This window comes from Rattus rattus, chromosome 14, assembly GCF_011064425.1.
Source record: "Rattus rattus isolate New Zealand chromosome 14, Rrattus_CSIRO_v1, whole genome shotgun sequence".
In the NCBI taxonomy this organism is placed as follows: Eukaryota; Metazoa; Chordata; class Mammalia; order Rodentia; family Muridae; genus Rattus; species Rattus rattus.
This window is the reverse complement of record NC_046167.1, coordinates 31,426,456-31,454,230: the sequence shown is the minus strand read 5'-3', so window position 1 is coordinate 31,454,230 and position 27,775 is coordinate 31,426,456. Positions and strand designations below refer to the sequence as shown.

General features: G+C 46.6%; 1 protein-coding gene across 1 annotated transcript in view; it reads right to left on the bottom strand.

Annotated features, from left to right (window-relative positions):
- Positions 1–15,240: 15,240 nt before the first annotated feature.
- The window catches only part of Svil (supervillin), a 132,340-nt gene continuing 119,805 nt past the window's right edge, over positions 15,241–27,775 (bottom strand). The window contains exons 30-38 of the mRNA XM_032884534.1: positions 26,061–26,212; positions 23,962–24,067; positions 22,968–23,175; positions 21,494–21,627; positions 20,141–20,296; positions 18,699–18,842; positions 17,651–17,775; positions 16,319–16,474; positions 15,241–16,227 (exon numbers count right to left, since the gene is read on the bottom strand). Of these exons, the coding sequence (XP_032740425.1) occupies positions 16,141–16,227; positions 16,319–16,474; positions 17,651–17,775; positions 18,699–18,842; positions 20,141–20,296; positions 21,494–21,627; positions 22,968–23,175; positions 23,962–24,067; positions 26,061–26,212 (1,268 nt within the window). The 3' untranslated portion in view covers positions 15,241–16,140. The remainder of the gene's footprint in view (positions 16,228–16,318; positions 16,475–17,650; positions 17,776–18,698; positions 18,843–20,140; positions 20,297–21,493; positions 21,628–22,967; positions 23,176–23,961; positions 24,068–26,060; positions 26,213–27,775) is intronic.

The following is a 27,775-nucleotide window of genomic DNA, read 5'->3' as shown; positions in this document are numbered from 1 at the left end:
GGCCATAGAAGGAATCAAAATGAAGGGAATGAAGACATCTGTTATCTCCCCCTGGAAAGACCATAGAATCAACACTGGTTTATTAAGATAATCTTTTTATGCACATACTTTTAAACATAATTATGGTCATTTGCATAACATTTTGTAGCCTACTTTTCTCACTAAACACTGCACACATTGCCTCTGGTCATTAAGAGAGCTTTACGAATGCATGATTACATATAATTACATATAGTTTGTTGATACCATATCTAACTTGGAAAAATTCATCTTTGTGCTCGAGAGGTGGCTCAGTAAAGTGCCAATGACACAGGCGTCAGAACCCTGGCTCCCTACCACCCACACAAAAGCTCGGCTCAGTAGCGCACACCAACAACTCCAGCAATGGAGAAGCCAGAGACAGAGGGTACCTCATTGGCCACCCAGACTAATCAAATGAATGGCCTCAAGGTGCCTTGAGAAAGACAACCTCTGTTGTGAGTAATCCTGATGCTGTTTGAATTCTGATGTTAATTCTGCTGTCTCCAGGAAGCAGTTGATCATGTACTTGGTTGATCCCATGTGAGCTGTCTCCCGATTTTATCTGGTCAATAAAGGCAAGCCTGTGATTGGACAGTGGAGGGGAAAGGTGAGACAAGAGATCTTTGAGAGTAGGGGCAGAGAGAGAGAGGAGAAGGGAAGGAGAGGACAGAAGAGGAGGAAAAAGTTAAGATGGAGCAGAACCGCGTGGCCGGGAGAAACTGCAAGTAGCAAAGGGTCTCATAGATGGGGGATAAGCTAGTGTAGTGTTCGATCTGCCCAGGCTAGGCACATAGCTTATACATTTAATATGGATTTATGTTCTTATTTATTATTTTATTGGATAGTTTATGTATTTACATTTCAAATGTTATCCCCTTTCCCTCCCTCTCCCATCACCCCTCCCCCTCCCTCTGCTTCTATTAAGATGCTCCCACTCCCATCTCAACACCCTGGCATTCCCTACACTGGGGAAATGAACCTTCACAGGACCAAGGACTTCTCCTCCTGTTGGTGCCAGACAGACAATGCCTGGCCATATGGGGCTGGAGCCTTGTGTACTCTTTGGTTGGTGGTTTAGTCCCGGGAGCTCTGGGGGGTTTGGTTGGTTGATATTGTTGTTCTTCCTATGGGGTTGCAAACTCCTTCAGCTCCTTTAGTCCTTTCTCTAACTGCTCCATTGGGGTCCCTGTGCTCAGTTCGATGGGACAGTTAGCTGCAAGCGTCATCTGTTTCGGTAAGGCTCTGGCAGAGCCTCTCAGGAGATATCTATATCAGGTACCTGTTAGCAAGCAGTTCTTGGCATCTGCAATAGTGTCTGGATTTGGTGGCTGTTTATGGGATAGATCCCCAGGTGGGGCAACCTCTTGATGACCTTTCCTTCAGTTTCTGCTCTACTCTTTGTCCCTGTATTTCCTCCCATGAGTATTTTGTTCCATCTTCTAAGAAGGACTGAAGCATCCTCATTTTGATCTTACTTCTTGAGCTTCATATAGTCTGTGAATTCTTTCTTGGGTATTCTGAACTATTAGGCTAATATCCACTTATCAGTGAGTGCATACCAAGTGTGTTCTTTGTGAATGAGTTACCTCACTCAGGATGATATTTTCTAGTTCCATCCATTTGCCTACGAATTTTATAAAGTCATTCTTTTTAATGGCTGAGTACTATTCCATTGTGTAGATGTACCACATTTTCTGTATCTGTTCCTCTGTCGAAGGACATCTGGGTTCTTTCCAGCTTCTGGCTATTATAAATAAGGCTGCTATGAACATAGTGGAGCATGTGTCCTTGTTATATGTTGGGGCATCATTTGGGTGTGTGCCTAGGAGTGGTATAGCTGGGTCCTCAGGTAGTACTATGTCTAATTTTCTGAGGAACCACCAGACTGATTTCCAGAGCTGTTGTACCAGTCTGCAATCCCACCAACAATGGAGGAGTGTTCCTCTTTCTCCACATCTTCCCCAGCATCTGTGGTTTTTGATTTTAGCTATTCTGACTAGGGTGATGTGGAATCTCAGGGTTGTGACTAAGGAACATCTTTCGATATTCAGCCAAGCCATTCAATATTCTTCAATTGAGAATTCTTTAGATCCGTACCCCATTTTAAAATAGGATTATTTGATTCTCTGGAGTCTAACTTCTTGAGTTCTTTGTATATATTAGATAATAGCCCTCTATCAGATGTAGGATTAGTAAAAATCTTTTCCCAATCTCTTGGTTGCCGTTTTGTCCTGTCGACAGTGTCCTTTGCCTTACAGAAGCTTTGCAGTTTTATGAGGTCTCATTTGTCAATTCTTGATCTTGGTGTTCTGTTCAGAAAAATTTCCCCTGTGCCTATGTGTTTGGGGCTTTTCCCCACTTTCCCTTCTATTAGTTTGAGTCTATCTGGTTTTATGTGGAGGTCCTTGATTCACTTGGACTTGAGCTTTGTACAGGGCAATAAGAATGGATCGATTTGCATTCTTCTACATGTTGACCTTCAGTTGAACCAGCATCATTTGTTGAAAATGCTATCTTTTTTTCACTGGATGATTTTAGCTCCGTTGTCAAACATCAAGGACCATAGCGATGTGGGTTCATTTCTGGGTCTTCAATTCTATTCTATTGATCTATCTGCCTATCTCTGTACCAATACCAAAAGTTTTGGGTTTTTTTCGTTTGTTTTTTTTTTTTTTACCACAATTCTTTATTATACAGCTTGCGGTCAGGGATGGTGATTCCCCATGAAGTTCTTTTATTGTTGAGAATAGTTTTTGAAATCCTGGGTTTTTTGTTATTCCAAATGAATTTGCAATTTGCTCTTTTTAACTCTATGAAGAATTGAGTTGGAATTTTGATGGGGATTGCATTGAATCTGTAAATTACTTTCAAGATGGATGGTTTTACTATATTAATCCTGCCAATCCATGAGCATGGGAGGTCTTTCCATCTTCTGAGATATTCTTTCATTTCTTTCTTCAGAGATCTTTCACTTGCTTGGTTAGAGTCATATCAAAGTATTTTATATTATTTGTGAAGGGTGTCATTTCCTTAATTTCTTTCTCAACCTGATTATCTTTTTAGTCGAGGAAGGCTACTGATTTATTTGAGTTAATTTTATATCCAGCCACTTTGCTGAAGTTGTTTATCGGGTTTAGGAGTTCTCTGGTGGAATTTTTGGGGTCACTTAAGTATACTATCATATCTTCTGCAAATAGTGATATTTTGACTTCTTCCTTTCCAATTTGTATCCCTTTGACATTTGTTTTCTGATTTTTCTGGCTAGGACTTCAAGTACTATATTGAATAGGTAGGAAGAGAGTGGGCAGCCTTGTCTAGTCCCTGATTTAGTGGGATTCCTTCAAGTTTTTCTCTATTTAGTTTGATGTTGGCTGTATATTGCTTTTACTATGTTTCAGTATGGGCCTTGAATTCTTGATCTTTCTAAGACTTTTATCATGAAGGTGTGTTAAATTTGTCAAATGCTTTCTCATCATCTAATGAGATGATCATGTGGGTTTTTTCCTTTTAGTTTGGTTATATAGTGGATTGCGTTGATGAATTTCCATATATTGAACCATCCCTGCATCCCTGGGATGAAGCCTACATGATCATGGTGAATGATCATTTCGATGTGTTCTGAGTTTGCAAGAATTTATTGAGTGTTTTTGCACTGATATTCATTGAGGAAAATTGGATGGAAATTCTCTTTCTTTGTAGGGTCTTTGTGTGTTTTAGGTATAAAAGTAATTGTGGCTTCAAAGAATGAATTGGGTAGTGTTCCTTTTGTTTCTATTTTGTGGGAGAGTTTGAAGTGTATTGGTATTCAGTCTTTTTTTGAAGGTCTGCACTAAACCAATCTGGTCCTGGGCTTGTTTTGCTTGGGAGACTTTAAATGACTGCTTCTATTTCTTTAGGGGTTATAAGACTGTTTAGATGGTTTATCTGATCCTGATTTAACTTTTGTACCTGGAGTCTATCTAAAAAATTGTCCGTTTACTCCAGATTTTCCAGTTTTGTTGAAAACAAAAGTTTGTGGTATGGTCTGATTTTTTTTAATTTCCTCAGTTTCTCTTGTTATGTCTCCCGTTTCTCTTCTGATTTTGTTAATTTAGATAATCTCTCTGTGCCCTATGGATAGTCTAGCTAAGGGTTTATCTTGTTGATTTTCTCAAAGAACCAACTCCTGATTTTGTTGGTTCTTTGTATAGTTTTGTTTTTTTTTTTTATTTCTACTTGGTTTCAGTTCTGAGTTTGACTATTTCCTGCTGTCTACTCTTCTTGGGTGAATTTGCTTTTGTTCTAGAGCATTCAGGTGTGCTGTCAAGCTGCTAGTGTGTGCTCGCTCCAGTTTCCTTTGGAGGTGCTCAGAGCCATGAGCCTTCCTCTTAGCACTGCTTTCACTGTGTACCATAAGTTTTGGGATGTTGTGCTTTCATTTTCATTAAATTCTAGAAAGTCTTAAATATATTTCTTTATTTCTTTCTTGGTCAAGTTATCATTGAGTAGAGCATGGAACATGGAAGTTTCCAAGTGTATGTGGGTTTTCTGTTGTTTTTGTTATTACTGAAGACCAGTCTTAGTTCATGGTAATCTGATAGGATGCATGGGGTTATTTCAATCTTCTTGTTTCTGTTGAGGCCCATTTTGTGACCCATTAAATGGCCAATTTTGGAGAAGGTGCCATGAGGTGCTGAAGGTATATTCTTTTGTTTTAGGATGAAATGTTCTATAGATATCTGTTAAATCCATTTGGTTCATAGCTTCTGTTAGTTTCACTGAGTCTCTGTTGAGTTTCTGTTTCCATGATCTGTCCATTGATGAGGGTGGGGTGTTGAAATCTCCCATTATCATAGTATGTTGTGCAACGTATGCTTTGAGCTTTAGTAAAGTTTCTTTTATGAAGGTGGGTGCCCTTGCATTTGAAGCATAGATGTTCAGAATTGAGAGTTCACCTTTGTAGATTTTTTCCATTGATGAATAAAAAGTGCCCTTCCTTACCTTTTTTTTTAAACATAACTTTTGGTTGAAAGTTGATATTAGAATGGCTACTCCAGCTTGTTTCTTGGGACCATTTGCTTAGAAAATTCTTTTCCAGTCTTTTACTCTGAAGTAGTGTCTGTCTTTGTCACTGAGGTGCCTTTCCGGTATGCAGCAAAATGCCGGGTCCTGTTTATGTATCCAGTCAGTTAGTGTATGTCATTTATTGAGTCCATTGATATTAAGACATGTTAAGGAATAATGATTGTTTTTTCCTGTTATGTTTGTTGTTGGAGGTGGAATTATGCTTGTGTGGCTATCTTCTTTTGGGTTTGTTGAAAGAAGATTAATTTTTTTGCTTTTCTAGGGTGTAGTTTCCCTCCTTGTGCTTGAGTTTTCCATTTATTATCCTTTGTAGGGCTGGATTTTGTATAAATTTGGTTTTGTCATGGAATATCTTGGTTTCTCCACCTATAGTAATTGATAATTTTGCTGGATATAGTAGCCTGGGCTGGCATTTGTGTTCTCTTAGGGTCTGTATGACATCTGTCCAGGATCTTCTGGCTTTCATAGTCTCTGTTGAGACTATGTAATTCTGACAGGTCTGCCTTAGATGTTACTTCCCCCTTCCCCCTTACTGCTTTTAATATTCTTTCTTTGCTTTGTGCATTTGGAGTTTTGAGCATTATGTGACGGGAGGAATTTCTTTTCTGGCCTAAACTATTTGGAGTTCTATAGGCTTCTTGTATGTTCATGGTCATCTCTTTCTTTAGGTTAGCGAAATTTTCTTCTATAATGTTGTGTTGCAGTAAATAATAACAACGGTGGAACAGTTCCCATGTACCATTCTGAGCCCTCTCTCCTGGGCTCCCTCTGACCCGGGCAGTCTGTGAGCCATTCCAGCTTGGCACCCTGTCCTCACTCACAGCTCCATCCCATCTTACATTGCCTAGGGCTACTCTCTGAGCCCTGTAGCAATCTCTCTACCCATCTAGTTCCCAGGGTGGGTTGTTACCACGCTAGGCAATCGCAGCCCAATTCGGTGATGGCCAGGTGTGTCTTGAACTCAATTAAGTCATCACATGAAAGAACACAGCACACAATATCCTCTGATCCAATTGACAAGATATAATTTCCACATCTAGACAACACAAAATCCTGCACACACCCATTCTTTAAAATAGTCATAGCAACCTGTAGCTATGTGCAGAGAATAATCTTAACATCTGCCGCCATGTTCTCTCAGCTCCTTCCTCCTCGCTGCAGTCTCCTCTCTCGTCTTCTCCCTTCCTTCTAAAACCTCTATTCCTACCTCCCTTCCTTCTTGTCCAATGACAGGCCTCATTCTATCTCGTTTCACCTGCATAATGACATCAAACTACAATTTTGTTGAAGATATTTACTGGCCCTTTAAGTTGGGGATCTTCACTCTTTCCTATAACTATTATGGTTAAGTTTGGTCTTCTCATTGTGTCCTGCATTTCCTGGATGTTTTGGGTTAGGAGCTTTTTGAATTTTGCATTTTCTTTGACTGTTGTGTCAATGTTTTCTATGGTATCTTCTGCCCCTGAGATTCTCTCTTCAATCTCTTGTGCTGATGCTTGCATATATGACTCCTGCTGTCTTTCCTAGATTTTTCTATCTCCAGGGTTGTCTGTCTTTGTGATTTCTTTATTGTTTCTGTTTCCATTTTTAGATCCCAGATGGATTTCTTCAATTCCTTCACCTGTTTGGTTGTGTTTTCCTGGAACTCTTTGAGGGATTTTTGTGTTTCCTTTGCAAGGGCTTCTGCTTGTTTACCTGTATGGTCCTGCACTTTTTTAAGGGAGTTATTTATGTCCTTCTTAAAGTCCCTTATCATCATTATGAGATGTGATTTTAAATCCAAGTTTTGCTTTTCCAGTGTGTTGAGGTACTTTCTGTGATGGGAGAACTGGTTCTGATGATGTCAAGTAGTAGGGTTTCTGTTTCTCAGGTTCTTGCACTTGCCTTTTGTCATCTCGTTATCTCTGATGTGAGTTGGTCTTGCTGTCTCTGACTGGAGCTTGTCTCTCCTGTGGTCCTGTGAACCTGTGATCTTAGGCGTGAGAGAAGTCCTGGAAGACCAGCTCTCTCAGGCCAGGCTTTGGGTCCGGAGGTCTGTGGGACATCCTTAGCTCTGGGTGCAGATGGAGACCAGAAGAGTCCTGGCTCCGAGGTTGCTGTGCCCTGTGTGCTCCTGGTAGGTCTCTCTTTGGACAATTAGTGGAGCAAAGGGGGGGTCTCACCAGTGGTCTTGGAGTGAGAACACTCCTGGGAGACCAGCTGTCTCTGGGCAGGTTTTGGGTCTGGAGGGCTGGGGACAGCCTTAGCTCTGGGTGCACATGGAGACTAGAAGGCAGATTGTGTGTTTTTTACATGGGCTTACTGAGGTTGGAAATTACAAGACACCTCAAAACATAAAATAGAAAGTCACCCATTTTTGACCTCTGGCCTTCACATCTGTGCACACACACATGCATGGGCACCCTCATAAACATGTGCACCCAGCTACATAAACGTATATTTCTTAGCTGGCCAATACCAGGGTTTTTTTTTTTGTTGTTGTTGTAGTAAATAATGTTGCAAAGGAAAGCTTTCTATGTATGTTTTGACTGCTGTGCAGATTCTTGAGAAGTGATTGATTAGGTAAATGGTGTGTTTCGAAGTTCATGGTAAATGTTGCCCAACTGCTCTTAAAGAAATGGGGATTCTTATACTGTTAGCAATAGTGCCTTCCCTCTGGTTTGATTGCCAGTTGTCAAAAATTTAAACATGCTTAATAAAATGATCAGAGCAACATTGTCTTCTGTCATCATTTTCAGTATGGTTCCCAGTCCCAGTCATTTATGCCTCAGTTTCCTGTCCACCAGGTGTGCCAAGCACCTGCACACACAACCCATTGAGCTCCCCAGCCTACTCTGCCCAGTGTTAAAATTACCTTTGCTTTGCAAATGAAAAATCAGAGACCCAAGAGAGTGACTGAGTTTCCTAAAGCACACAGTGAGTGATGGGGATTCAGAACATTAGAGGGGCGGAGCCTGTCCCTGGGGTGCCTCCCTTTAATCCTGGCTCCTACCAGTAACCAGGACCAATGGGTTTGGGTGGGAAACCCAGTAGGGATTTCTCATGCAGCTGGGAAAACTCACTGGTGGGATGATCAAGCCTAGGCTGAAGCTGGGAATAGACAGAGCTTTCTCCTGCATGAGCACAGTCGCCTCCACACACACCTGTGGCAGAGCAAGCTCTCTGCAGAGGTCAGAAGAACATTATTCTTTGGATAACTTTGAAAACACGTGGCCATGTCTGACCCGCAGTTTTCTAATGGTTAGGCCAGTATTCTAAAGCTGTATCTATCTCAGTACTGGTTTGAATGAGACTGTGTTCCTTATAGGCTTACGTATTTGAACATTTATTTGGTTCATGGTTGGTGGTACTGGTTCTTGGAGGTCTAGGAGGTGTGGCCTTGATGAAGGAAGTGTGTCACCGCGTGAGGCTTGGGGAGTCAAAAAGCCTCTGCCATTTCCAGTTCTTTCTGCTTCACGCTCCTGGTTCAAGATGTGAGCTCTCAGCTTGCCGCTCCAGCCACCATGTCTGCCTGCCACCAGGTCTTCCCGCTGTGGTGGTGATGGGCCCTTATTCTTGGATAAGTTGCCTTGGTCTTGATGTTTCGTCAAAACAAGGAGAAAGCAACTAATACACCTGGGAAAGTGACAAACTGCAAGTCAAATCTGCAGATAAGTTTTCACATGCTATGGTTCTATGACCTCTCAGGGTGTTGATCAATGAGTGTAATTTATAACTTCATTATATTGTTTCTTCTTTTCCTTTCTCTTCCTCTGTATTTATCGGTGCATGCATATTCCCTCACCTGGCTTCTTCTGAACTAACATTTGCATGCCTACAATCCCATCCTTAGCAACGTAATATCTAAGTTAAGTCATCAACAGGCAGCTAGCTGCTCAGCACCCTGAGGGAGAGCCAGTCTGGGGCCTGGGGCCAGCTTCTAGGTGTGATGCTTGCTGGACCTGGAGCAGTTCCTGTGCAGGCCAAGACCTGCAGAGATAGAGGACAGCTGGGTACTAAGACTCAGTCCTCCCTGCCCAGTGCCTCTCGGATGTGATCAGTGCTCTCAGGCTCCCAGTGGGCAGAGGCACCCTCATCAGCCTCTCCCTCTGCCTAGGCCATACTCCTGCCTTCTGCTGCCTCTTGCTGCATCCTGTAGCTCCCTGAGTCCTCCCTGAGTCCTCCTGTAGCTCCCTGAGTCACTGCTCCCTTGGATGTTCTGCAGGCCCAGCCTGTGGGGCTGCTTCCCAGATAACCACGACGGCACAGATCTGTCTGTAAAAGGATTTGCCTTTAACTTTAGGAGTCGTTTCCTTTGCCAGCACCTTAAAGGTAACAGTCTGTGCCAGTTTGGCACACGCTTCTGCCATAGCATCTGTGTCAATATTGTTGTCAAGGATGCCAGAGCTGATGGGTAATGGTGAACAACGATCCCCTCTTTGCTTCTGAACCCAAGTGCAGGTGTAACGCTGCCCTCCTGCACTGTGCCAGCCCAGTGTGACACTCAGGGGTCACACTTGATGACTGTACTTTCGATGGAAGGGAGTCACCTGAACTCTAAAGTGACACAGAAAGCACTTGTATTTTCCACTTTCTTCATGGAAGGTTTCAGGTTTGGGCTCATTGGGTATGCTGAGGCGGATGGTATTAGGGTAAAAGATTTATTAAGGGAGTATTTATGCCATGGATAGACAGACAAGCAGCAGCAGAGCGGGTTCCTTATAACTTTCACAGAGAGGCAGACTGGAAGGATATTAGAAGTTCCTTTATTTTGGTCTGCATTGGCTGTGTGATTGCTCAGTTAAAGAATATTAGGTGATGGGTGAGATCACGCCTGGTCGGCCATTAAGGGGTCTCTGGGGCAGGAACGCAAGCATCTAGAGAAACCAGTCACTGTAACTCTGGAGATCAAATGACGGCAAGGCTCTCGCTAACACCCAGACTCTTCCTCACTACCAGGACAGAAGGAGCCAGAGTGAGGACCACAGGAAGTGAGAGGAGCAGCCCAAGCCGGAGAGAGGAGCGTGTGTGGGCTGAGAGGAAGCTCAGGCTTCCGCTCCTCTTCCTGTGGTCTCACTGGCTGGAAGCTGCTGCTCTCCCGTTTATCTCCAGGTCAGGCTGGGAGCTTGGGGTGAGCAAATGGGAAGGTATCCGGTTCTGCAGGAATCTGCTAATAGTCGTGACAGCGTCAACACGTGGGAAGACCTGCACTTAGAACCGTCTATCTGATTCTGCTGCGTTTCTTCCTTTGTTACTCCCAACTGCGGATAATTTAATAGTTGATAAACAGTATTTGGGGGCTTCGTGCTTAAAGTTGTCCTGACATTAAATAGTTGAGGCTAACAAGGATATCACCTTCATCTTATAGATGTAAAATTGCCGAAGGGATGACGTGTGTGCATGTGTGTGTTTGTGTGTGTGTGTGTGTGCATGTGTGTGTGTGTGTGTGTGTGTGTGTGTGTGTGTGTGTGTGTGTGTGTGTGTGTGTGTGGTGTGTGTGTGTGTGTGTGTGTGTGTCTGTGTGTGTGTGTGTATGTGTGTGTGTGTGTGTGTGTGGGGTGTGTGTATTTAAAGATGCAGAAACTCTGAGAGCCCGATGAGGCAGATCCCCCACTCTGTGGGAAGTCAGACTCTTTGAATCAAGTGAGGGAGCAAGGCTTCCACCAGAACTGTGCACCTATGATTTTGGAGATATTCCCCAGAGCCCAGCAAGGACAAACTGAAGGGGAGATGGCAAGATTGTTTTGCCTTTGGCAAATCCTTAGTGAGATTCAAGTTCCCAGTACTAGAAACAATTCAACTAGAGCACTGATGACAAGGGTCTTAGGAAGGCCTGACCCCACCCTATTGCCTGGCATTTCCTTTGGAAATGGTGACTCTGGTTTGTGCTGGAGTGACGTCTGGACTTTTGCCGGCTAGCCACAGCGCCACCTGCTGGCCCCACAGTGCTTAGCGCCACGGACTACAGGCGGAAAGTCAATGGTTTCCTCTGTCTCTTACAGAGTTTCTTTTTCTTTTGCTGGTTCCAGCTGGAACTCCTTGCTTCTCCAAAACCACAACTGATAGGTTAATTTTTTAAAAAATGAGTATAAATGTGTCAGATGGCTTCTTCCACAGACATGTCATCCTACTCTTGTCCCCTCTGGATTAAAATTAGAACTATTGAAATCTTATCCTTGACTGGCCCATGGGAGCAAGAGGTCTACAATGGAATAGGAATATGCAGATTCATTTCTATCTCGAGCGCTCTGGGGAGCTCTCTTCCCGGGGTGGTGTCAGGGGGAATGTCTGAAAGCTGTTGGCACAAGCAGGCGCTTAGGGAGTATTCGGGGTGGTTGTGGAAAGGAAGGGATGGTGCTGTCAGAGCAGATGCAGGCAGCCACCATGCACACCTGCCCATCCTGCATCCCCTGCCATGTTATATTTTGTTGTTGTGACAAAATACCAGAGAAAACAAGGTCAGGAAGATTTACCTTGACTCAGGATTTCAGGGGTCCACAGTCACTTGGTGTTACGTGCTTATGCATTCGTAGGTAGCGAGGAGAAATGTCACGATAGAAAAGCATGGCTGAGGAAAGCTGCTCACCCCACAGCAGCCAGGAAGCAGAAAGAGGTGAGAAGCGTGGCACAGGAACAAGGTTTGCTCCTGCGACCCAATTTCTGCACCAGACTCCACCTCCTAATTACCCATTCAGTGTGAACTCCATGGATTAACCCATTGATGTGAGTGTCTTGAGGAATAGTGCTACCAGCTAAGAACAGCCCTAGGATATAAGCCTCTTTGGAGGACACTTCATGGTCGAGCTGTTACAGCTATGGCTGAAGCTGCATCGGTTCTCGGGCTAACAGAGATGGAAGTGTGCCTAACTGTTTCCTCAAATGGCAGGAGTGAATTCTAAAATACTTCCCTGCTGACAATTTCCAGCCAAGACCAGGCAACATAACTCAGCCTATCATTTCATCTGCCACTGAGAAGTTTGGGTGCTCTAAGTGACCCCTCTACATATGGCTACTGGGAGTTTAAAGGAAGGCCAAACCCTTCTGCACTGGGTGTCAGCAGAGAGTGCAGCTAAGGCTGAGGAGGGCTAAACCTGCCCTTGCTCTACCTGCTTCCGGGGAGGACTCATTCTGCTTCAGTTGCCTGAGGCTACCGCATCCTTGTGCAAGGACCCCCCCCCCCAACCCGGTACTTCCCACCACCTCACACAGGGTCTGTTTATCCTCTAGGCAGAGCCAAGCTGTGGCAATGTGTCAGTGAAGTGTAGAATCCTGAAGGGGGGCCCGTGGTAGACATCCAGGGAGAAACACACACACAATGGCAGATCACCAGCTGATCCAGCTGACCAGACAACCTCTACACATTGCCTGCTGAGGAGGCCCAGGCTGGCCCGAGCCCGAGCCTTTGGGAAAGTTGAACGTCTGAAGATACTGGGCCATCAGTGGGCACTTAACCTTCTCCTGTGACCCAAGTCACTAAATGGTCCAGTTTAAGTGGATTAAGAATTTCCAAGGTTGTGCCTTTCTTGCCCTCTTCAGCAGTTACGTGAGTCAGCGCAAGGCTCTGCAGTGGTCTTTCATGCTTGTGTAGCACAGGGGCGAGTTCTCGCTGTGGCTGTGACTGAGGCCCAGGAGCCTCGGATGACGCCTACGTTACAAAGATGGGCTGACTAATTCCATGAGACTTAGTAGCAGTTTATGATAGTTTCCAGACATACGAATCAGTTCTAACGCCGTCCACAAGGGACTCCCAGAGACCCACGGCATCGAGTGCCAGAACATTTTACCCAGTTCTGAGAGACAGCGAGAGAATCAAGGCGGGGATGTGCTGGACGCTGCTTCTGTCCGTTGACATTGCATCCATTCTGGGTTCCCCAAATCACAGTCTTACCATAGACATCAGGCTGGCCTTGAACTCATGATCCTTCCGCCTCCACCTCCTGCGTGCTGAGACCACAACTCTGGGCCACCACATTTGGCTTTGGGGATTTCTTCTTAATCTTAGCAGTGAGGCAGAGACACTGAGGAGAGCGCCTGTTCATTACTACACGTGAGGACCCTGGGCTGTCACCTTTCTTTCTCAATCTGTCCCTGAGGATGAGCAATGTGAGACCAGTGGCTGGACCCCAGTCTAGCAGGGACATCAGGTCTGTAACATGCTCACAGGAGCAGACTTTTTCCAGTGACTTTTGATCTCATCCTTGGGTATATCTGTGGCCGGAGGTGTGAATCACCTTGACAGCCTGCCTCTGACGGAGCAGAGCCGAGCACGTGTGGGCCGTGCATTTACTTTTTAAAAACATGGCGTCGGCATGGGGAGACGTCTCAGTCAGTTAAGTGCTTACGGCAGCAGCACAGTGACCTGAGTTTAGATCCCAGCACTCATGTAAAAAGAAGTGTTTAGCAGCACATGCTTAGGATCCCAGAGCTGGGGAGGCTGAGACAGGAGGATCCCCAAAGTTCACTGGACTGTCAGTCTAGCCTCATCAGTGAACTCCAAGCTAAGGGAATTTGTCTCAAAACTAAGGTGCAGAGTGAGTGAAGAGACCTGATGTTCACCTCTGATTTTCACACATGCACACACACGCAAACATTATATACATATATAATATATACATGTACACATACACATACACACATATGCATATATGCACACATATACATTATACATACACATATACACATATGCATATATACATACATATAGACATACACACATACACATGCACACACACATATAGGTATCCATGTTTCACATCCACAGATCCATTCAACCACAGATACTGACTTAGTTGAGCTCAACATGTACAGCTCTTCTAGGTTTTAGGTGTTCTAAGTCATCTTGAGATAAATTAAAGTTCATGAAGCTATGAGAGGATTTTGAAAATTTTGACCCAGAAGGGTCTGATCCTAAAAGAGGGAAAGAGACAGTGAGCTGGGATCCGGGGAGGTGTCATTCAGAGGCCAACATCAGGCTGATGGCTCATGACTGGTGAATGATGTTGGGTGCAGGTGCTGACACAAGAGTTTAGAGCACTTTGGAACAACCTGGCTATGAGGGATGTGCTGATGACAGAGACCTAGCCCCTGCTGTCACTCTCAGGGACAGTCAAGTCCAGGTGTCAACGTGACCAGATGAAGAATATTAACCTGGGTGAGTACTCTGTGTCCACAAAGCGCCTGCCGAGGAGGAAAGGGTATCAGCATTGGATGAGAGGCTCTGGGGAGGGAATGTGGAAGAAACAGACCACGGTGTAGTCCTCTGTCTCCTAAGCAGCAGGGACACTGGCTTTATGCTATCCTCTTCCCAAGCTGGCTGCAGATGCCGGCAGACCTGTCTCTCTGTGACCCTCTTCAGATTGTTCTAGTGGCTGCGAACATCCCTCCTTTGCTGCTATTTGGAAGATGCACTTTGAGTCCTCCCCTTTCCGTCACGTCTGCGTGCATGACTCCACCCTTTTACTTCACCTCTGTGCTATTTCATCTCCTGTCACAACAGCATCAGCACCAGAAGGTCCAAGGCACTGGCCAATTTTCAAAGCTTATCTCCTCCATCTCTGTCCAAAGATCTGTGATGCTGGGGGACACAGGCTGTCTCCTTTCTTAGGAAAGGAAGGCAGGGATGTTTGGTGACAGTCATAAAGCTGTGGGTCCAGGAGCAGCCGACAGGCTCCAGGCTTGGTACTGTCCCACAGTAGGGCATGGGAGCGGGCTGGGAAGTTAACACGGACATGTTAAACTAGACGGAGCAGTGGCAGACAGGGTGTAACAACTCACGGCCCATTCGCACCACTCATGGTTTTGTCTCTTTTCAATTTCTGTCAGTGCTGGGCATTGAACCCGAGCCTCCCACATGCCAAGCGAGCGCTCCCCACTGAGCCACCTACCCTGGTCCCATCCACAGCTTACACTTTAACACCTCACACATCCAGTCATGCTTGGAGAAAAGGCACTGAGATCTTAAGACAAGCATGGATGCATCTGTGGCATTGAGAACATGTGCAACGTTTAGAGCAAATTTACAGGTCAAATGTTTGCTTAGTCTACCTAACCTTACACCCTCCTGTAAAACTCCTGCTCTGTGCTGTGCTCCGGCCTCAGCAGTTGGTATCAATGCATCACACTGGGACTTGATTGACAGCTACAGAATTTCCCCCCCACAAAGGAACAGGTACGGAATTCAATGTAAACTGATCAATGAGTTGTGATTACTCTGAAATTTTATTTTTGGGATCCTGTGTCACAAAATGACGTGTGTAATGTTTACAATGGGTATGAGAAATTGAGATGTTTTTATCTCTACTGAGAATAAAACTGTAGATAAGGTTCCAAGCCGGCATCAAAAGAGCAGAGCAAACTTTTCTGTATATAAACTGTACATAAAACAAGGCACTATACACTTCCGGGGGGGACATTAAGGTAGAAAGGTTGATTCAGATAGATTCTTCAGAGTCACACCGGGAAGTAGTACAAAGTCTTTGTTCGCTTTAGCACCGGAAGCAGAACTCAGCACAAGCCAGACCTAAGGCTGAGGAGGCAGTCCTGAGCATGGGGAGACTGGTGGCAGGCCTAAGTCAACAGAAGTGACACAGTCCTATACTTGGTAATGTTGTTTTGACACCAAAGGGAACAGTTGCAAGTGAATGAATACATAACTTGTTAAATACATAGTTGCTTTATATGGTGTTTATATAAATATATATATATATATTTAGAATTCACAAACTATCAAAATAACACTTTATAAAGAAAATTGCTTTAAAAAAGGCAACGCTGAGCTGGAAGAGGAGGGTAGGGCTGCAGCGGCCACTGAGGCAGCACTCGGCTGAGGGGAACGGAAGAGACGCTTTCTTTTCAGTTCGCCTGAACTGTGGAAAAGAACGATCCGAAGAGTACTCCTGGACATTTACAGAATGCTCAACTCCGGGACAAGCCATAGAGCGAGTAAAGTCAGGTTTTGAAAAACTCTGAGTCAAAAATACTTTCTTCTCTGACAGAAAAAAACACCAGTCCAAATATATATATCTCCATCCACTTTCTAGTCTAGTGGCAGTGATCTCTGTGGCTGTCATCTCGCCCTCAGAACAGGCCCTTCGCTTTCTTCAGGTTCATTTGCTTCCAGGTGGGCAGTGCGTTGAATTCATCTCTGGTCATGTCTAGTGCAAACTGGAAGAGATTCGAGAGACGCCCAGTGAGGGACTGACTGAAAGGATGCTCTCCCACTGTGTCCTCACCATCCCACGCGAGGGTCACTCACCTCGAAGTCTTCATCTGTAAGATAAATCTCAAGCTTTAGAGGGTCTACCCCCTCTGGGAGTGGCCTGGCAAGCAGATCTGCCAGAGGATAGATGGTTTTACACAGCTTGGCTAAGACGTCTTCCACCAGGGTGATCTGGTTGGAAACTTCAGTGTCCTGGGGACGAAGCACAGAACACTTGAGCAGACCAGTGCTATCTATGGATTGCATGCAGACTCCCAGCTATGCCCCATCTATGCACAGCCCGGGGAGGTCTGAGTAAGGCATCAGGCCACTGTGCAGTGGGGGTCCTAGATGTCCAGGAATTACCTTCTAGGCTCCATAGCCTTTTTCCCTGCACCAGGTTTCAAATCAAGCCTCTTTCTGAACTGCTTCCAAAAGAATGAATGGACGAATGCATGCATGGATGTTTAGGGACTCAGACTCCATGAATGAACAACAGAGAAAGATTATTGGGCCTAAAATCAAACCATTAGATGCTTGCACAAATGGAATTTGTTTGAATATATTTTAAAATTATCACATTCAGAAGAAATCATGCCCTCTCCCCCCTGTGGATTCATTTCTTAGTCCACATGAGACATAAAGAAGGTAAGGGTAAGGGTGTAGCTGAGGAGGGGAGTAAATGCCTAGAATGCAAAAGGCCCTGGGATACACACACACACACACACACACACACACACACACACACACACACAGACAGACAGACACACACACAGACACACACACACAGACACACACACAGACACACACACACAGACACACACACAGACACACACACAGACACACACACAGACACACACACAGACACACACACAGACACACGCACAGACACACATAAAAAACTATCTTGATCTCTTATACTTGGGTCTGGGAGATGCTGCCTCCCTCTAGGTTCTTGGTTGGTGCATGAGTTCAAGCTCAGGTTCAAGCTATGGGGCCGAATCTCAGGGAGAAGTGGGTGAGGAGCTGAGCCTGCACCCGTGAATCACCCCTCACTTGGCGACTCAGAGATTGGAGGCAAGTGTTTTATGTGTTTTAAGTGTTTTATGCCTCAGCTCTGACACGAGTAAAAATGGAGACAATAGTAAGATGAACATTACTGCACTGTCCTGGTAATGAAATGAGACATCAGAGGTGCTGTGGCCTTGCCAAGGCAGTATGCAGTGAGCCGACATTACGAGCTTGCTCACCGTTATACACCGTCCCCCCCAGTCCCTGCCACGCCCGATGAGCTACAGGAAGTGCAGGGATCCTGGGACAACCTCTGTCTTGCCCTTAGACTGAATAAGGCAGCTGCAATGCCCATAGTCCTTGGAGCCCCGGGCTCACCATTTCTGTGATTTCGGCAATGTCTTCTCTGTGTTCCCAGCTGGGAAACATGTTGGTGAACGTCAGGGGCTCTAGCCCAGCATGGATAAGGTAAGACTTGGGGGGTGGCCTTTTGAGATTCTTTCCTGTGGGGACACAGAATGCGCATGTCAGTGGAGTCTGTCCTGCTTTTTCTCAGGCTCCTCCCATTTTCCTTCCATGTTTAAATGTGCATCATAACAAGGCATGGGTGCTGTTTATCTGAAAGGTGACTCATGTTTATACGATGCAGATGCACTGACCTAACCGCCCCCCAACCTGGCAAAACGTTTATGAACCTCTGGGGGGACAGAGAGCTGTCTGGAAACTCCCACCAGGGACGTCTGCTTCCCTTTCATTCCCCTGGAGGTTTTCCCTGGAGGAAGATGAGCTTCAAGAGCACGTGATGGGCGATGGCAGCACCTTTCAGGTGCCTGAGCATTTGGTAGGATTTGAAAGGTTGTTCACAAAGAGCTCTCCATGGCAAGAACCAACCGTACACACTCCAGGGCATTAAGGGAGCCAGTAAACTATCGGCATGCAGTCAGGACATTAGTCACTGGTACGCGCTTACATTAGTTACTGGTACCCACTTTCTGTAAAAGGCCGGATTCCATGTAGATGCTAATTAAGAAACTATGTTTTGGTTGTTTTGTTGTTATCATTGGATACAATACCAAAAAGAAAAAAAAAAAAAGGGCTGGTATTGGCGTTTAGCCAGTTTGGGCACATTTCCCTTCTCTAATGCTGGCACTGCCTGAAGAGAGAACTGTGCTATGAAGGTCACTTAGCCACTTACCCCCCCATGTTCAGAGTGGTGTCAGTGCAGGTGAGTCTACAATATACTATGTGGGTGGCCCTGCCGTTTGAAAGGGAAAGACGGACTTTCCTTTGTTCTGGTGGCCGAGAATGTACTGATCTTAAGATCGACAAGCCTCCAGCGGTTTAAGGGGAGTGCTGGAGCCTTGTCATGGCTGCGGGAGTCTCAGAAGGAACATAGCTAGGTCTGTGGTGGCCTTCCAGCCCTCACCTCGGCAGTACTGCAGGACTGTCTCCATGGCGCTCTTCCGGTCTGAGGCCCAGCGAATGCGGGCAGAGCCGGTTATCTTGTTTTCGGTGGGCCACCAGCCTTGCCAGAGGTACACCTCGTGATGGTTGTCAACAAGGAAGAGAGCTGTGAGGTAAGAGCAGAATGGGACCATCAGGGATTCTTTCACAGAGCCCTGCCGCTCTACCGCCTGTGCTCACATCCCTGTCCCCACATCCCTGTCCCTTGGTTCAGAGTGATGGCTTCTCTGCACACTCGGCCCTGAGCTTAAACTCTGACGGTCCCAAGCAGCATGTGGAAGGTGACCCAAGCCTCTTTGCAGACCTCCCTTTCCAGATCATCCACAGATTGCCGGTGGCCTTTTCAAATGCTCAGGGCTCTGATGTTAGCTACCTCTGGTCTCCAAAGAGCTCACATTTGGTTTGCCCTCAACCCCCATGATGCTCTGAGGAGTGACAGTTCTTTGACAAGGACGTGAACTTTGAACAGACTCCTCCTGGCTCTACCTCCTTGTCTTTAAGCCTCTGCCTGACTCTTGCTTTGTGTGGCAAATGCTTTCCAACTTGTCATCTCAGTGGCCCCAAGGTCCCTCTTGATGTGCATTTTGGGATTGCTTTAAAAGCCAGTGGTTGTTGCTGACCCATCCAGAGCCCAGGAATGCAAGGACAGGGAGTAGCTTTCTCTTTTAGATACTTGTGGCTGCTGCCCATAGTGTGCCCATAGTGTTATGTAGCATCTGCCAAGATCTGAGCTAGTGGTAGGGAAAATACTGTAAAATAAGGCTCCAGGCTTTGGCCAACTATGAGCTCTTAGGCTTGATCGGCAGGAAGGTGGGAGGGCCTACAGAGCTCATTTCCTTTGCATAGGTTTGAGTATAAAGGTATGACGTGGTGAGAACACTACTGATCTTGGAATTGGGAAACCAGGTCTGCAGTCTTAGCTCTGCTGAGGGCTTGCCCAAGTTCTTTCCTTGGCCACTTGCTTTTCCAGAATCCTTTGTAGCTGGAGTAACCACATGACATCTTCTGGCCAATGGGATAAAGCTGAAACATTTACTGGAGCTAGAGGGATGTAAGAAACTCCCCCTTTCTTGTTTCCTCAGTTTTGAATACAAACATGAGAGCTGAAGCTGGAGCAAGGGCGGCTTCAAGGGACCATGAAGCAGAATGCTGGAGAGGAAGGCTGGGAGAATGGTAAGGATGTCACGTGGCACTGTCAACTGCTCTTTGATGTAGGAAGTAACTGAGTTCAGTTCCTGATACAAAACTACGCGGCTGATTTTCTTGTTTTCTTTTGCGGTGGGTGGATAAAAGGAGATGCCCTAAGCAAGCCTGCTAGTATACTTGGCAAATAGGAATTGTTTACAAAGAGAAGGAAAGGCTTCCCGGAAGGTGATACGCGACCACGCCCTCTGCAGGGCTTACCTGGCTGTGGCGCGCTGTATAGATCCTCCTGCAGGAAAGGCATGGAGCTGACGGCAGAGGGCGCTCGCGCGGGGTACACGAACTCTGTCGCTGAGAAGTCTCCTGAGGAGCTGCTGAGGATGAACAGGCGGGGCGCGAAGTTAAAACTTCCAGGATCTTCCAAAGAAAAGAGAACAAAGCTAAGGAAACCATATGGACCAACTTCCAGATGGACTGAAGGTAAAACATGTACCAACTCAAAGAACTGGAGGGAAATCAGCAGGATTTGGTTTATATAGCTTCTTTCTGGGAAGTCTGTTTTAGTTATTTTTGCAGTGTTGGGTATCAGACACAGGCTTTGGGCATGCTAGGCAAGCACTCTACCAATGAGCAGTGACTAAAACTCTGCGTGCATGTGTGCGTGCGTGTAGATATGTACACACCAGACAGACAGGCAGGCAGGCAGACAGGCAGACACACACACACACACACACACACACACACACACACACACACACACACACACACACACGGTAAGCATAAAAGATTAACCCAACACGCCTAGCTACCAATTCAAACAGAAACCAGGATATTGTGCTTGGTTTATGAGTGTTGGGAAATGTTCCCTTTTGAGAATTTCTGCTAGGAAAGAAAGTTGACCCAATGTTCTGAGGGATACTGGTTGACAGAAATTCACCTTAATTATGGACAAATAATTAATTTTGAGGGATGCTAACCACACTATTGAACACTAGAGCAACATTGGCCATTGCTCCCCAGCTGTGGAGGAAGGGTAAGCAGAGTGGGCTACATTACAATGTACTAGTGTCACTAACATCTCAGTGGCAGCAAGGGGGCACGGAGGCTTACATGACAGTCACCCTGATAGCCTTTTTATTGGGAAGTGGGTGGAAAGCACCAGAACACATGGGTTCTGTCTGTCTCTGCCACATGTGAGTTGTTGAACTCACATCAGAAATGACTAACGGAGGAAAGCTTGTTTTACGTTTTTATGATTACCCTTGGCTTTATTCACCGTGTGCTATGCACAGCATATGCTCAATAAATCTTTACAGACGTGTGCTCAGGAGGCGGGGTGTATGTGATATACATGAACGTGGGAATGCTGCACAAGGAGCCGGAGCTCCCCACTCAGACTGGAGATAAAGTCCCAGGAACTTTCCTTCCCCTCTCCCCAGATTCTAGGATTTCAAGGGTGCACCGCTGTACCCGGCATACATGTGCTCTGGGGATTCAACTTGGGTCGTCACGCTTCCATGGCAAGCCCTTTGCAGGAGGAACCATGCCCAAACCTCAATAAATGTCTCATGAGTGAGCCGAGAGGATGGACACTGAGGACTGTGGCGTTGTTACCTTGAAGCATGCAGTCGTAGGCTTTCCTGTCCCTCCTTCCCAGGGCGTCCCAGAATCCCAGGGGCTCGGATCCTTCGTCACACTCATGGATTGTCACGTTGCTGCTGCTGTGCAGGCCTGCTTCCAGGGGACATCTGCATGGGAGACACCGGAGGTTTATAGAAGGTGGGGGGTGTCTGCAGGACCAAATCCCCGGATGACTTCACTCTCTAACTAAAGAAAGCAATTCTCACTGGTGAACAAAAACATAGTCTGAAAAAGTTCTCTCAGTGTTTGTGCTGGAGGAAAAGGGGCCAGTTTGCTTCAGGGAAGAACACAGAGCTCTACACGTCATGGAGGCAACACACACCTTTATATCTAACACAGCGTTTCTCCTTACTGTCCTCTGCTGCTAGAACATGAACTGCACGAGGAGGAGGACAGATGAGTTTGTTCACTGTCCGCTCTCTGGTTCCTTCTTTGGCACCAAGTAGTTGTTCGTAAGTGTTTACCAAATGAATAAGTGAACGACTTCATCATCGGTTTGCTTTGTTCTTAACAGCCCAAGTGAAAAGCCTTTTGGAGCATGAATGCTATTGGACCCCTCATGCAGCATCTTTTAAACTCCGCCCACCATCACTGTCCACTGCCTGCCTGCTAGAAGGTCACTTGTCTGCCTTCTCTTTGCCCTATGGCCCAGCAGTATCCTTCAGGAGTGGGAGGGAACCCCATTGTTTCATTTCAGTGCCCAAAGAATAGGCTGACCCAAGTTGCCCTTTGCTGGTACATGACGGAATACTCCATTTTTAGGAAGGAACCCAGCTGTTGTCAAAGAATTGAGGCTGCCCATGCGGCTGGTAAGACACAGCGGCAGCCCCACCCCCTCCAGCCTTGCCTATCAGGAAGCCCCCAGGAGAAAAACCCAGCAGTGTGGTCCCCAGTGACCACACTGAGAACTCAATGCCAGCTGCTGATCTGCAGCCATGGCTCCCTGTTTCCAACATACTCGGTCGGACTCCTACAGGACACCTGCCTGGGTCTCTCTAACAGCAGAGGCAGCAAGCAGAACGCTCAGAAGCACTTATGGAAAGAAGCCACCGTGTGACTATGCTTGTTGGGGATGTCTGCCTCGCTGTTGCTGCCTTTTTATTTTCCCAGATGAAATTTCACTATAGAACCCAGGCTGGCCCTAAACTCTTGGGCTAGCCTGTCCTTCATCCCTCAGCCTTCTAGGAAGCTGGGGCTGCAAGGATCCACCATAGCGCCTGCCTCAGTGATGCCTTTTACAGAGGCATGCGCGTCCTCAGAAAGCTGGAAAAGCCTGCAAGTTGGAGGCTTCCGTGGAGATGCATATCCTCTGGACGTACGTCAGTCCTGGCTATAGGTCCAAAGATCCCTGGAGTCACTTTAAACAGATGGGGCATCCCTTGTTGGGAGACCGCCTCTGCCTGCCTGCATCCCTCTGGGAACTCTTTTGGTGCAGACCAACACTCACTCTTCCTTGATTTTATTTGCCGCAGTCCTTCCAACCTCCTTTGTATGGCCTTGGGCTTTGCATCCGTGCCACAAGTAAATGAGGGCCTTGTTTATGTTCAGAACAACCATGGACGTCCTGGACCTCAGGCTGCTGCAGTGACAGGCCACTTCTAGCAAGTTCCCTTCCATGGGCACCTCTCCTCGAACACAATACAGTCTCCATTCACCTGTGGGGACAGCAGTGGACAGAGCTACGAAGGGGCAAGCACAGGAGGAGTGGCCCTTTGGGCTCCCTGTCTGCTGTCACAGACACTCCTTGTAGGGACTGCAGGGCCCGAGGCTGAAGACGTGCAGAGCGTGGACAGCAGCGTGTGCTCTGCCGTTACACACAGGTGGCCAAAGTTCACATAGCAGGAAAAAATCCTTTCCAAGTTTACATTAAATAACTAAACCTCTAAAGAGAAGAATAGTGAGGACTTAGTGGTGGGTGCTGGCCCGTGAAAGGGTTATGATAGAAAATGCACTGTCTTTTAATTTTCGTCAATGGTGTAGATAGTTACTGAGAGTTTATTTCAAGGCCTCCCACACAAAAGGGCAGATCAGGAAGGAAGTGGTACGCAGGGTGGGAGTCCCCACGATGCTCTGTCAGGCCAGCCCCAGGCAGCGTTCAGTGGGAAAGACACAACTACATGAGGTCAGACTTGCTTTAAGGTTTACAATTATATATAAATGTAATTATAAGATACATTTAAATTATATATAAATATATACTTTAAAATTAATAAATAGGAGAGCGCAGTGCTCGTGGTTGCCAGAAAGGGGCGTCAGACCCTCCTGGAACTGGAGGTAGATGTGGTTGTGAACTGCCTGGCTGCTGTGGGTCCTCTGTAAGCCCAGCGTGCATTCTTGACTGCCTGAGTCGTCTCTCCAGGCCCTAGGCTTAGCAGAAAGCCCTCCTTCCAAAGAGGGGAGAAGAGACACACGACAGACTCGCAGCATCACAAGTCACTTACTCTGCACATTTTCTTCTTCCTCTTCCCTCCGTCCGGAGTGAACCACCATACCCCCCTGGAAACACTGAAGGAAGCAGGGCGGCTCCTTTCCCTGCAGGACCTGGACCTTCAGATATAAACACGGAAAACACAGGGCCGATGAAGCGGCTGTCAAAGGTATTACTTCCCTGTTTCAGGGAATCTGGGCCCCACCAACGGGATGCACAGAGCATCACCCCTGCCTTCCGAAGCTAGGCAGGCTTAAACGTGTAGCACATAGGGCTTCTTTCAAAGTATTTTCAAGCATGTGCTGCCCCGTAATATGGTGACATGGAGGTAGGAATGTTTTCTCTGGAACCTCCTGCACCTTCTTTCACTGATCACTGCTTTTCTGTTATGGAATATTCTCCACAGACACTAACTGTGGCATGTTTGTGGTATTTTATGTACGGCTATGATGTGACAGATTTTAATGTGTTTAACAAGGTCCACCTCTCAGATGAGTTGCTGACTTAGTGAATCTGGGGAGATGCCCCTGCTGTAGCATCTGTGGTGGGTTAGGTCTTAAACGCCTCTCAGGGACGTGTCCTCTAGGTGCAGCTTCCCCAGGCTGTGTGCTAAGAGGCCGAGGTATCCACGAGGTGGGTGGGGCCTCGTGGGGGAGCCCTTAGGAAGAATGTCCTTGAAGGGGGTTAATGGAGACCCTTGCCTTCTTTTCCTTTTTGGAAATGAGCCAAGTGGTCTCTCTCTTGAGATGCATTTCTGCCATGACATGCTGCCTCCCTATGAGCCTACAACCAACATGGCTAACCACATACCAGAGGACCAAAAGAAACATTTCTGCGTTTAAGTAGATCACCTGAGGTGTTTATCACAGTGACAGGAACCAACGTCGTAGTGTATCCTCTCGTGGGGTGACATGGCTCTCCCTGACTACCTTGTTTTTCTCTCATCAGGGATAGCGGCCCCACTTGCTCTCCCTTTGGCAGACTCCACCCTGTACAGACGGGATGTTCATCGAGCACATTGGGGCAACCAGAAAGGTAGAAGCATTCTGAACCAGAAGCTAAGTTACTAAGTGCGGGCCTGCTCGGCACGGGCAAGCGCTGTTCCTTGGCATCGCAGGGCACGTGGCACTCTGTGATGGTGTTACGTGTCTATGATGATTTTTCCATGTGTTGGATTGAAATAAGAAATGCTCAGAGTAGAATGATTAGCCCCAAACTCCAGGTGTGCTTTGAATCCAGAGTTAAAACATGTTCACTTATGGCTTCTATAAAAACGGGCAGCAGTGCCATTGTTGCAGTGTTCTATCTAAAATGTCTGTAGCGCAAAATATCCATTTATCTTAAAACTATTTTTAGGGCACATAATTAGTTCTGAGGACGGCAGACAGCTGAATGGGCTGACTCTATTTCTAGAAAGCATTTCTCTGCTCCCCTCACTCACGCTCCTGCCAACTAGTCATTCATCCAGGACGGTAAAAATACTCGCCTACCGTGTCATGTGTCCCGGAGCTCTAGAGCCAGCTCTCAGTCAGTGGCACTGATGGATGCGACATAGAGCACAGATCATCCAAATATTAAAAACACTTCGTGGGCCATGCCAGGGCGGCAGTCTAACAGGACAGTGCTGCTTAGCACGCACAATGCCCCGAATGTGATCCCCAGCGCCGATGCCCCAGTAAAACAGCTTATGAAGTCTTTATGCCCCTGGATTTGGGTAGCAGTGAGTGCCAGGCACAATGGAGGTTCTGAGGTCAGAGCTCACTGGGAACAACACTGTAAACCACTAAACAAATGACAGCGTGGTTCTGAGGGAGGGAGGGGCTTGCCTGAAGCTGAAGGCAACAGATGAGCAGAAACTCGATTGGTTGTAAGGTTCTCAGGCCCAAACTGTCCTCCAGCATGGCTGCTTCCAGCCAAGGGAAGAGGTTTGGCCACTTTGGGCCTGCTCCCTTTGGAAAGGGAGGGACGCATGGTTTTGTTTTGTTCTAGGAGGAGAGCCTTCAAGCACAGGCCCTTGCCCTCCTTGGGTTCAGCACCTGAAGGCTCACTGCAGAGGGGAAGGGGGAAGTGGGGGGGCAGGGGCTAGGTCTGCAATGGCTCCACAGTGCTTACCTGGGCCCCCCTCTCTTCATCCAGTTCCACTGTCATGAGAGCTGACGTTCCCTTCTCACTCACGGTCGAGTGCCGGCCTTGCCAGAAGAAATAGACACACTTCTCTTTGCCAGCCACTCTCACCGGATGTTCTCCCTTTTGTCGGCTTCCCACTGCAGACACAATGGTAGAGGGTGAGGGGCAGCAGATAAATGGCTGGGCCTCTTCCCCAGAATGTGTGATGGAACCAAAGTGGGGTGCCATCTTCTCAGCTGACTGATGGCTCTTCTAGGAACCCCAAGATAAATCACCTCATGTCAGGCAGAGGCACATTCCCTCTGACCCCCAATGTGTGACCAGGAGCAGGACCAGGCTCCCCCACACACACTTCCCTACACTCCACTTGTCAGAAGCAGCTGAGGAAGGGATGATGTCGGCAGCAGCTGGAGGAGCTTCAAGAGTGAAGGAAGCAACATGGACCATTATAAAAGAATGGTGGAGTCTGGCCCTCCCCTCTCGACGGTTCAGCCACGAGGCACGAGCGTGTTACACTACCTCATGTTCTCTGCCCTGATGTGCTCTGTAGCCATAGGCCCTGTCCAAGCAGTACAGGTGCTAGCTATAGATTAGACCCTCCAAGACGGAGAGCGGAAATGAACCTTTCTCTTTGAAAAGCAATTGTCTTGGGGCTCTTATTATACTAACAGAAAAATAACTTACAAAGGGTCAACGATGGGAGAATCTAGTCCAGGTTACAGAAGCTATTTAAGAATTAATGCTGAAGTAGGGAGTGCATTCCCAGGGCTAGTGTGTGTTGGGAAACAGGCAGATCCTTGGAAGCTCACTGGCCAGCAGTGTAGGTGAATCTGTGAGCTCCAGGTTTACTGAGGTTTGTCTCAAACCTCAGGAGAGGGACTGAGGACTACACAGCCTCACAAACATGTGTGTGTCACTGGCACATTCACATATGCATATATGTTCTCCAAATGTGCAAATGTATAGATATATACACAATGTAGATAAATTAAGGAAACCTTAATGGTAACCAGGGTTCTTTTCAGTGACTGTACATATCTGTAGTTTAGGCTGTCAGGGACTGAAGAAGGATGACCTTGAGTTTAGCCTGGGCTATCTAGCAAGACCCTGTCTCAAAATAACAAAGCCAGGCTGGAGGTGGCTCCCCTGGATCTGGGTTCCCTCAATCCAATACTGTGGATAAAATTACCATTGTTTTGAGATCTGAAGGTGAGAACGGAACCGGGGTTCCTCAGTAACCCTCTTAAGTTATTTAGAACTCTTTATCTAGTTTGGGCCCTTTGCTTAGCAAAATGCTTCCATGTATTTAAAGTGAGCGATTCTGTTTATTTCTCAAACCCTTGCTTAAGCCTGGACTTCAATGCCAACTACTGTGGCTCTGAAATGGCCACGTTTGCATAGTTTTGAGTGTAACTATGAACCATCTGTGAATTATTACAGACATCCGCAGCTAAGTTAGATTAGATCAGAAGCCCGTGTTCAATGTAACGGCAAGCCATTCTGTTATCCAGGTTACTGGTGAAAACCGTACTTAAAGTCACGACAGTTCATACAGCCTTTGGACTAAGCCCATAAACATGTCAACGGGCACTTTTCAGCCCAGCATTCTAAACCAATCATCACTGTATGTGCCTAAAATACGCCCCATTTCCTAAAGCATTTTGACTAATGTCCTTAACTGTTTTCTCAGGACACCCAAA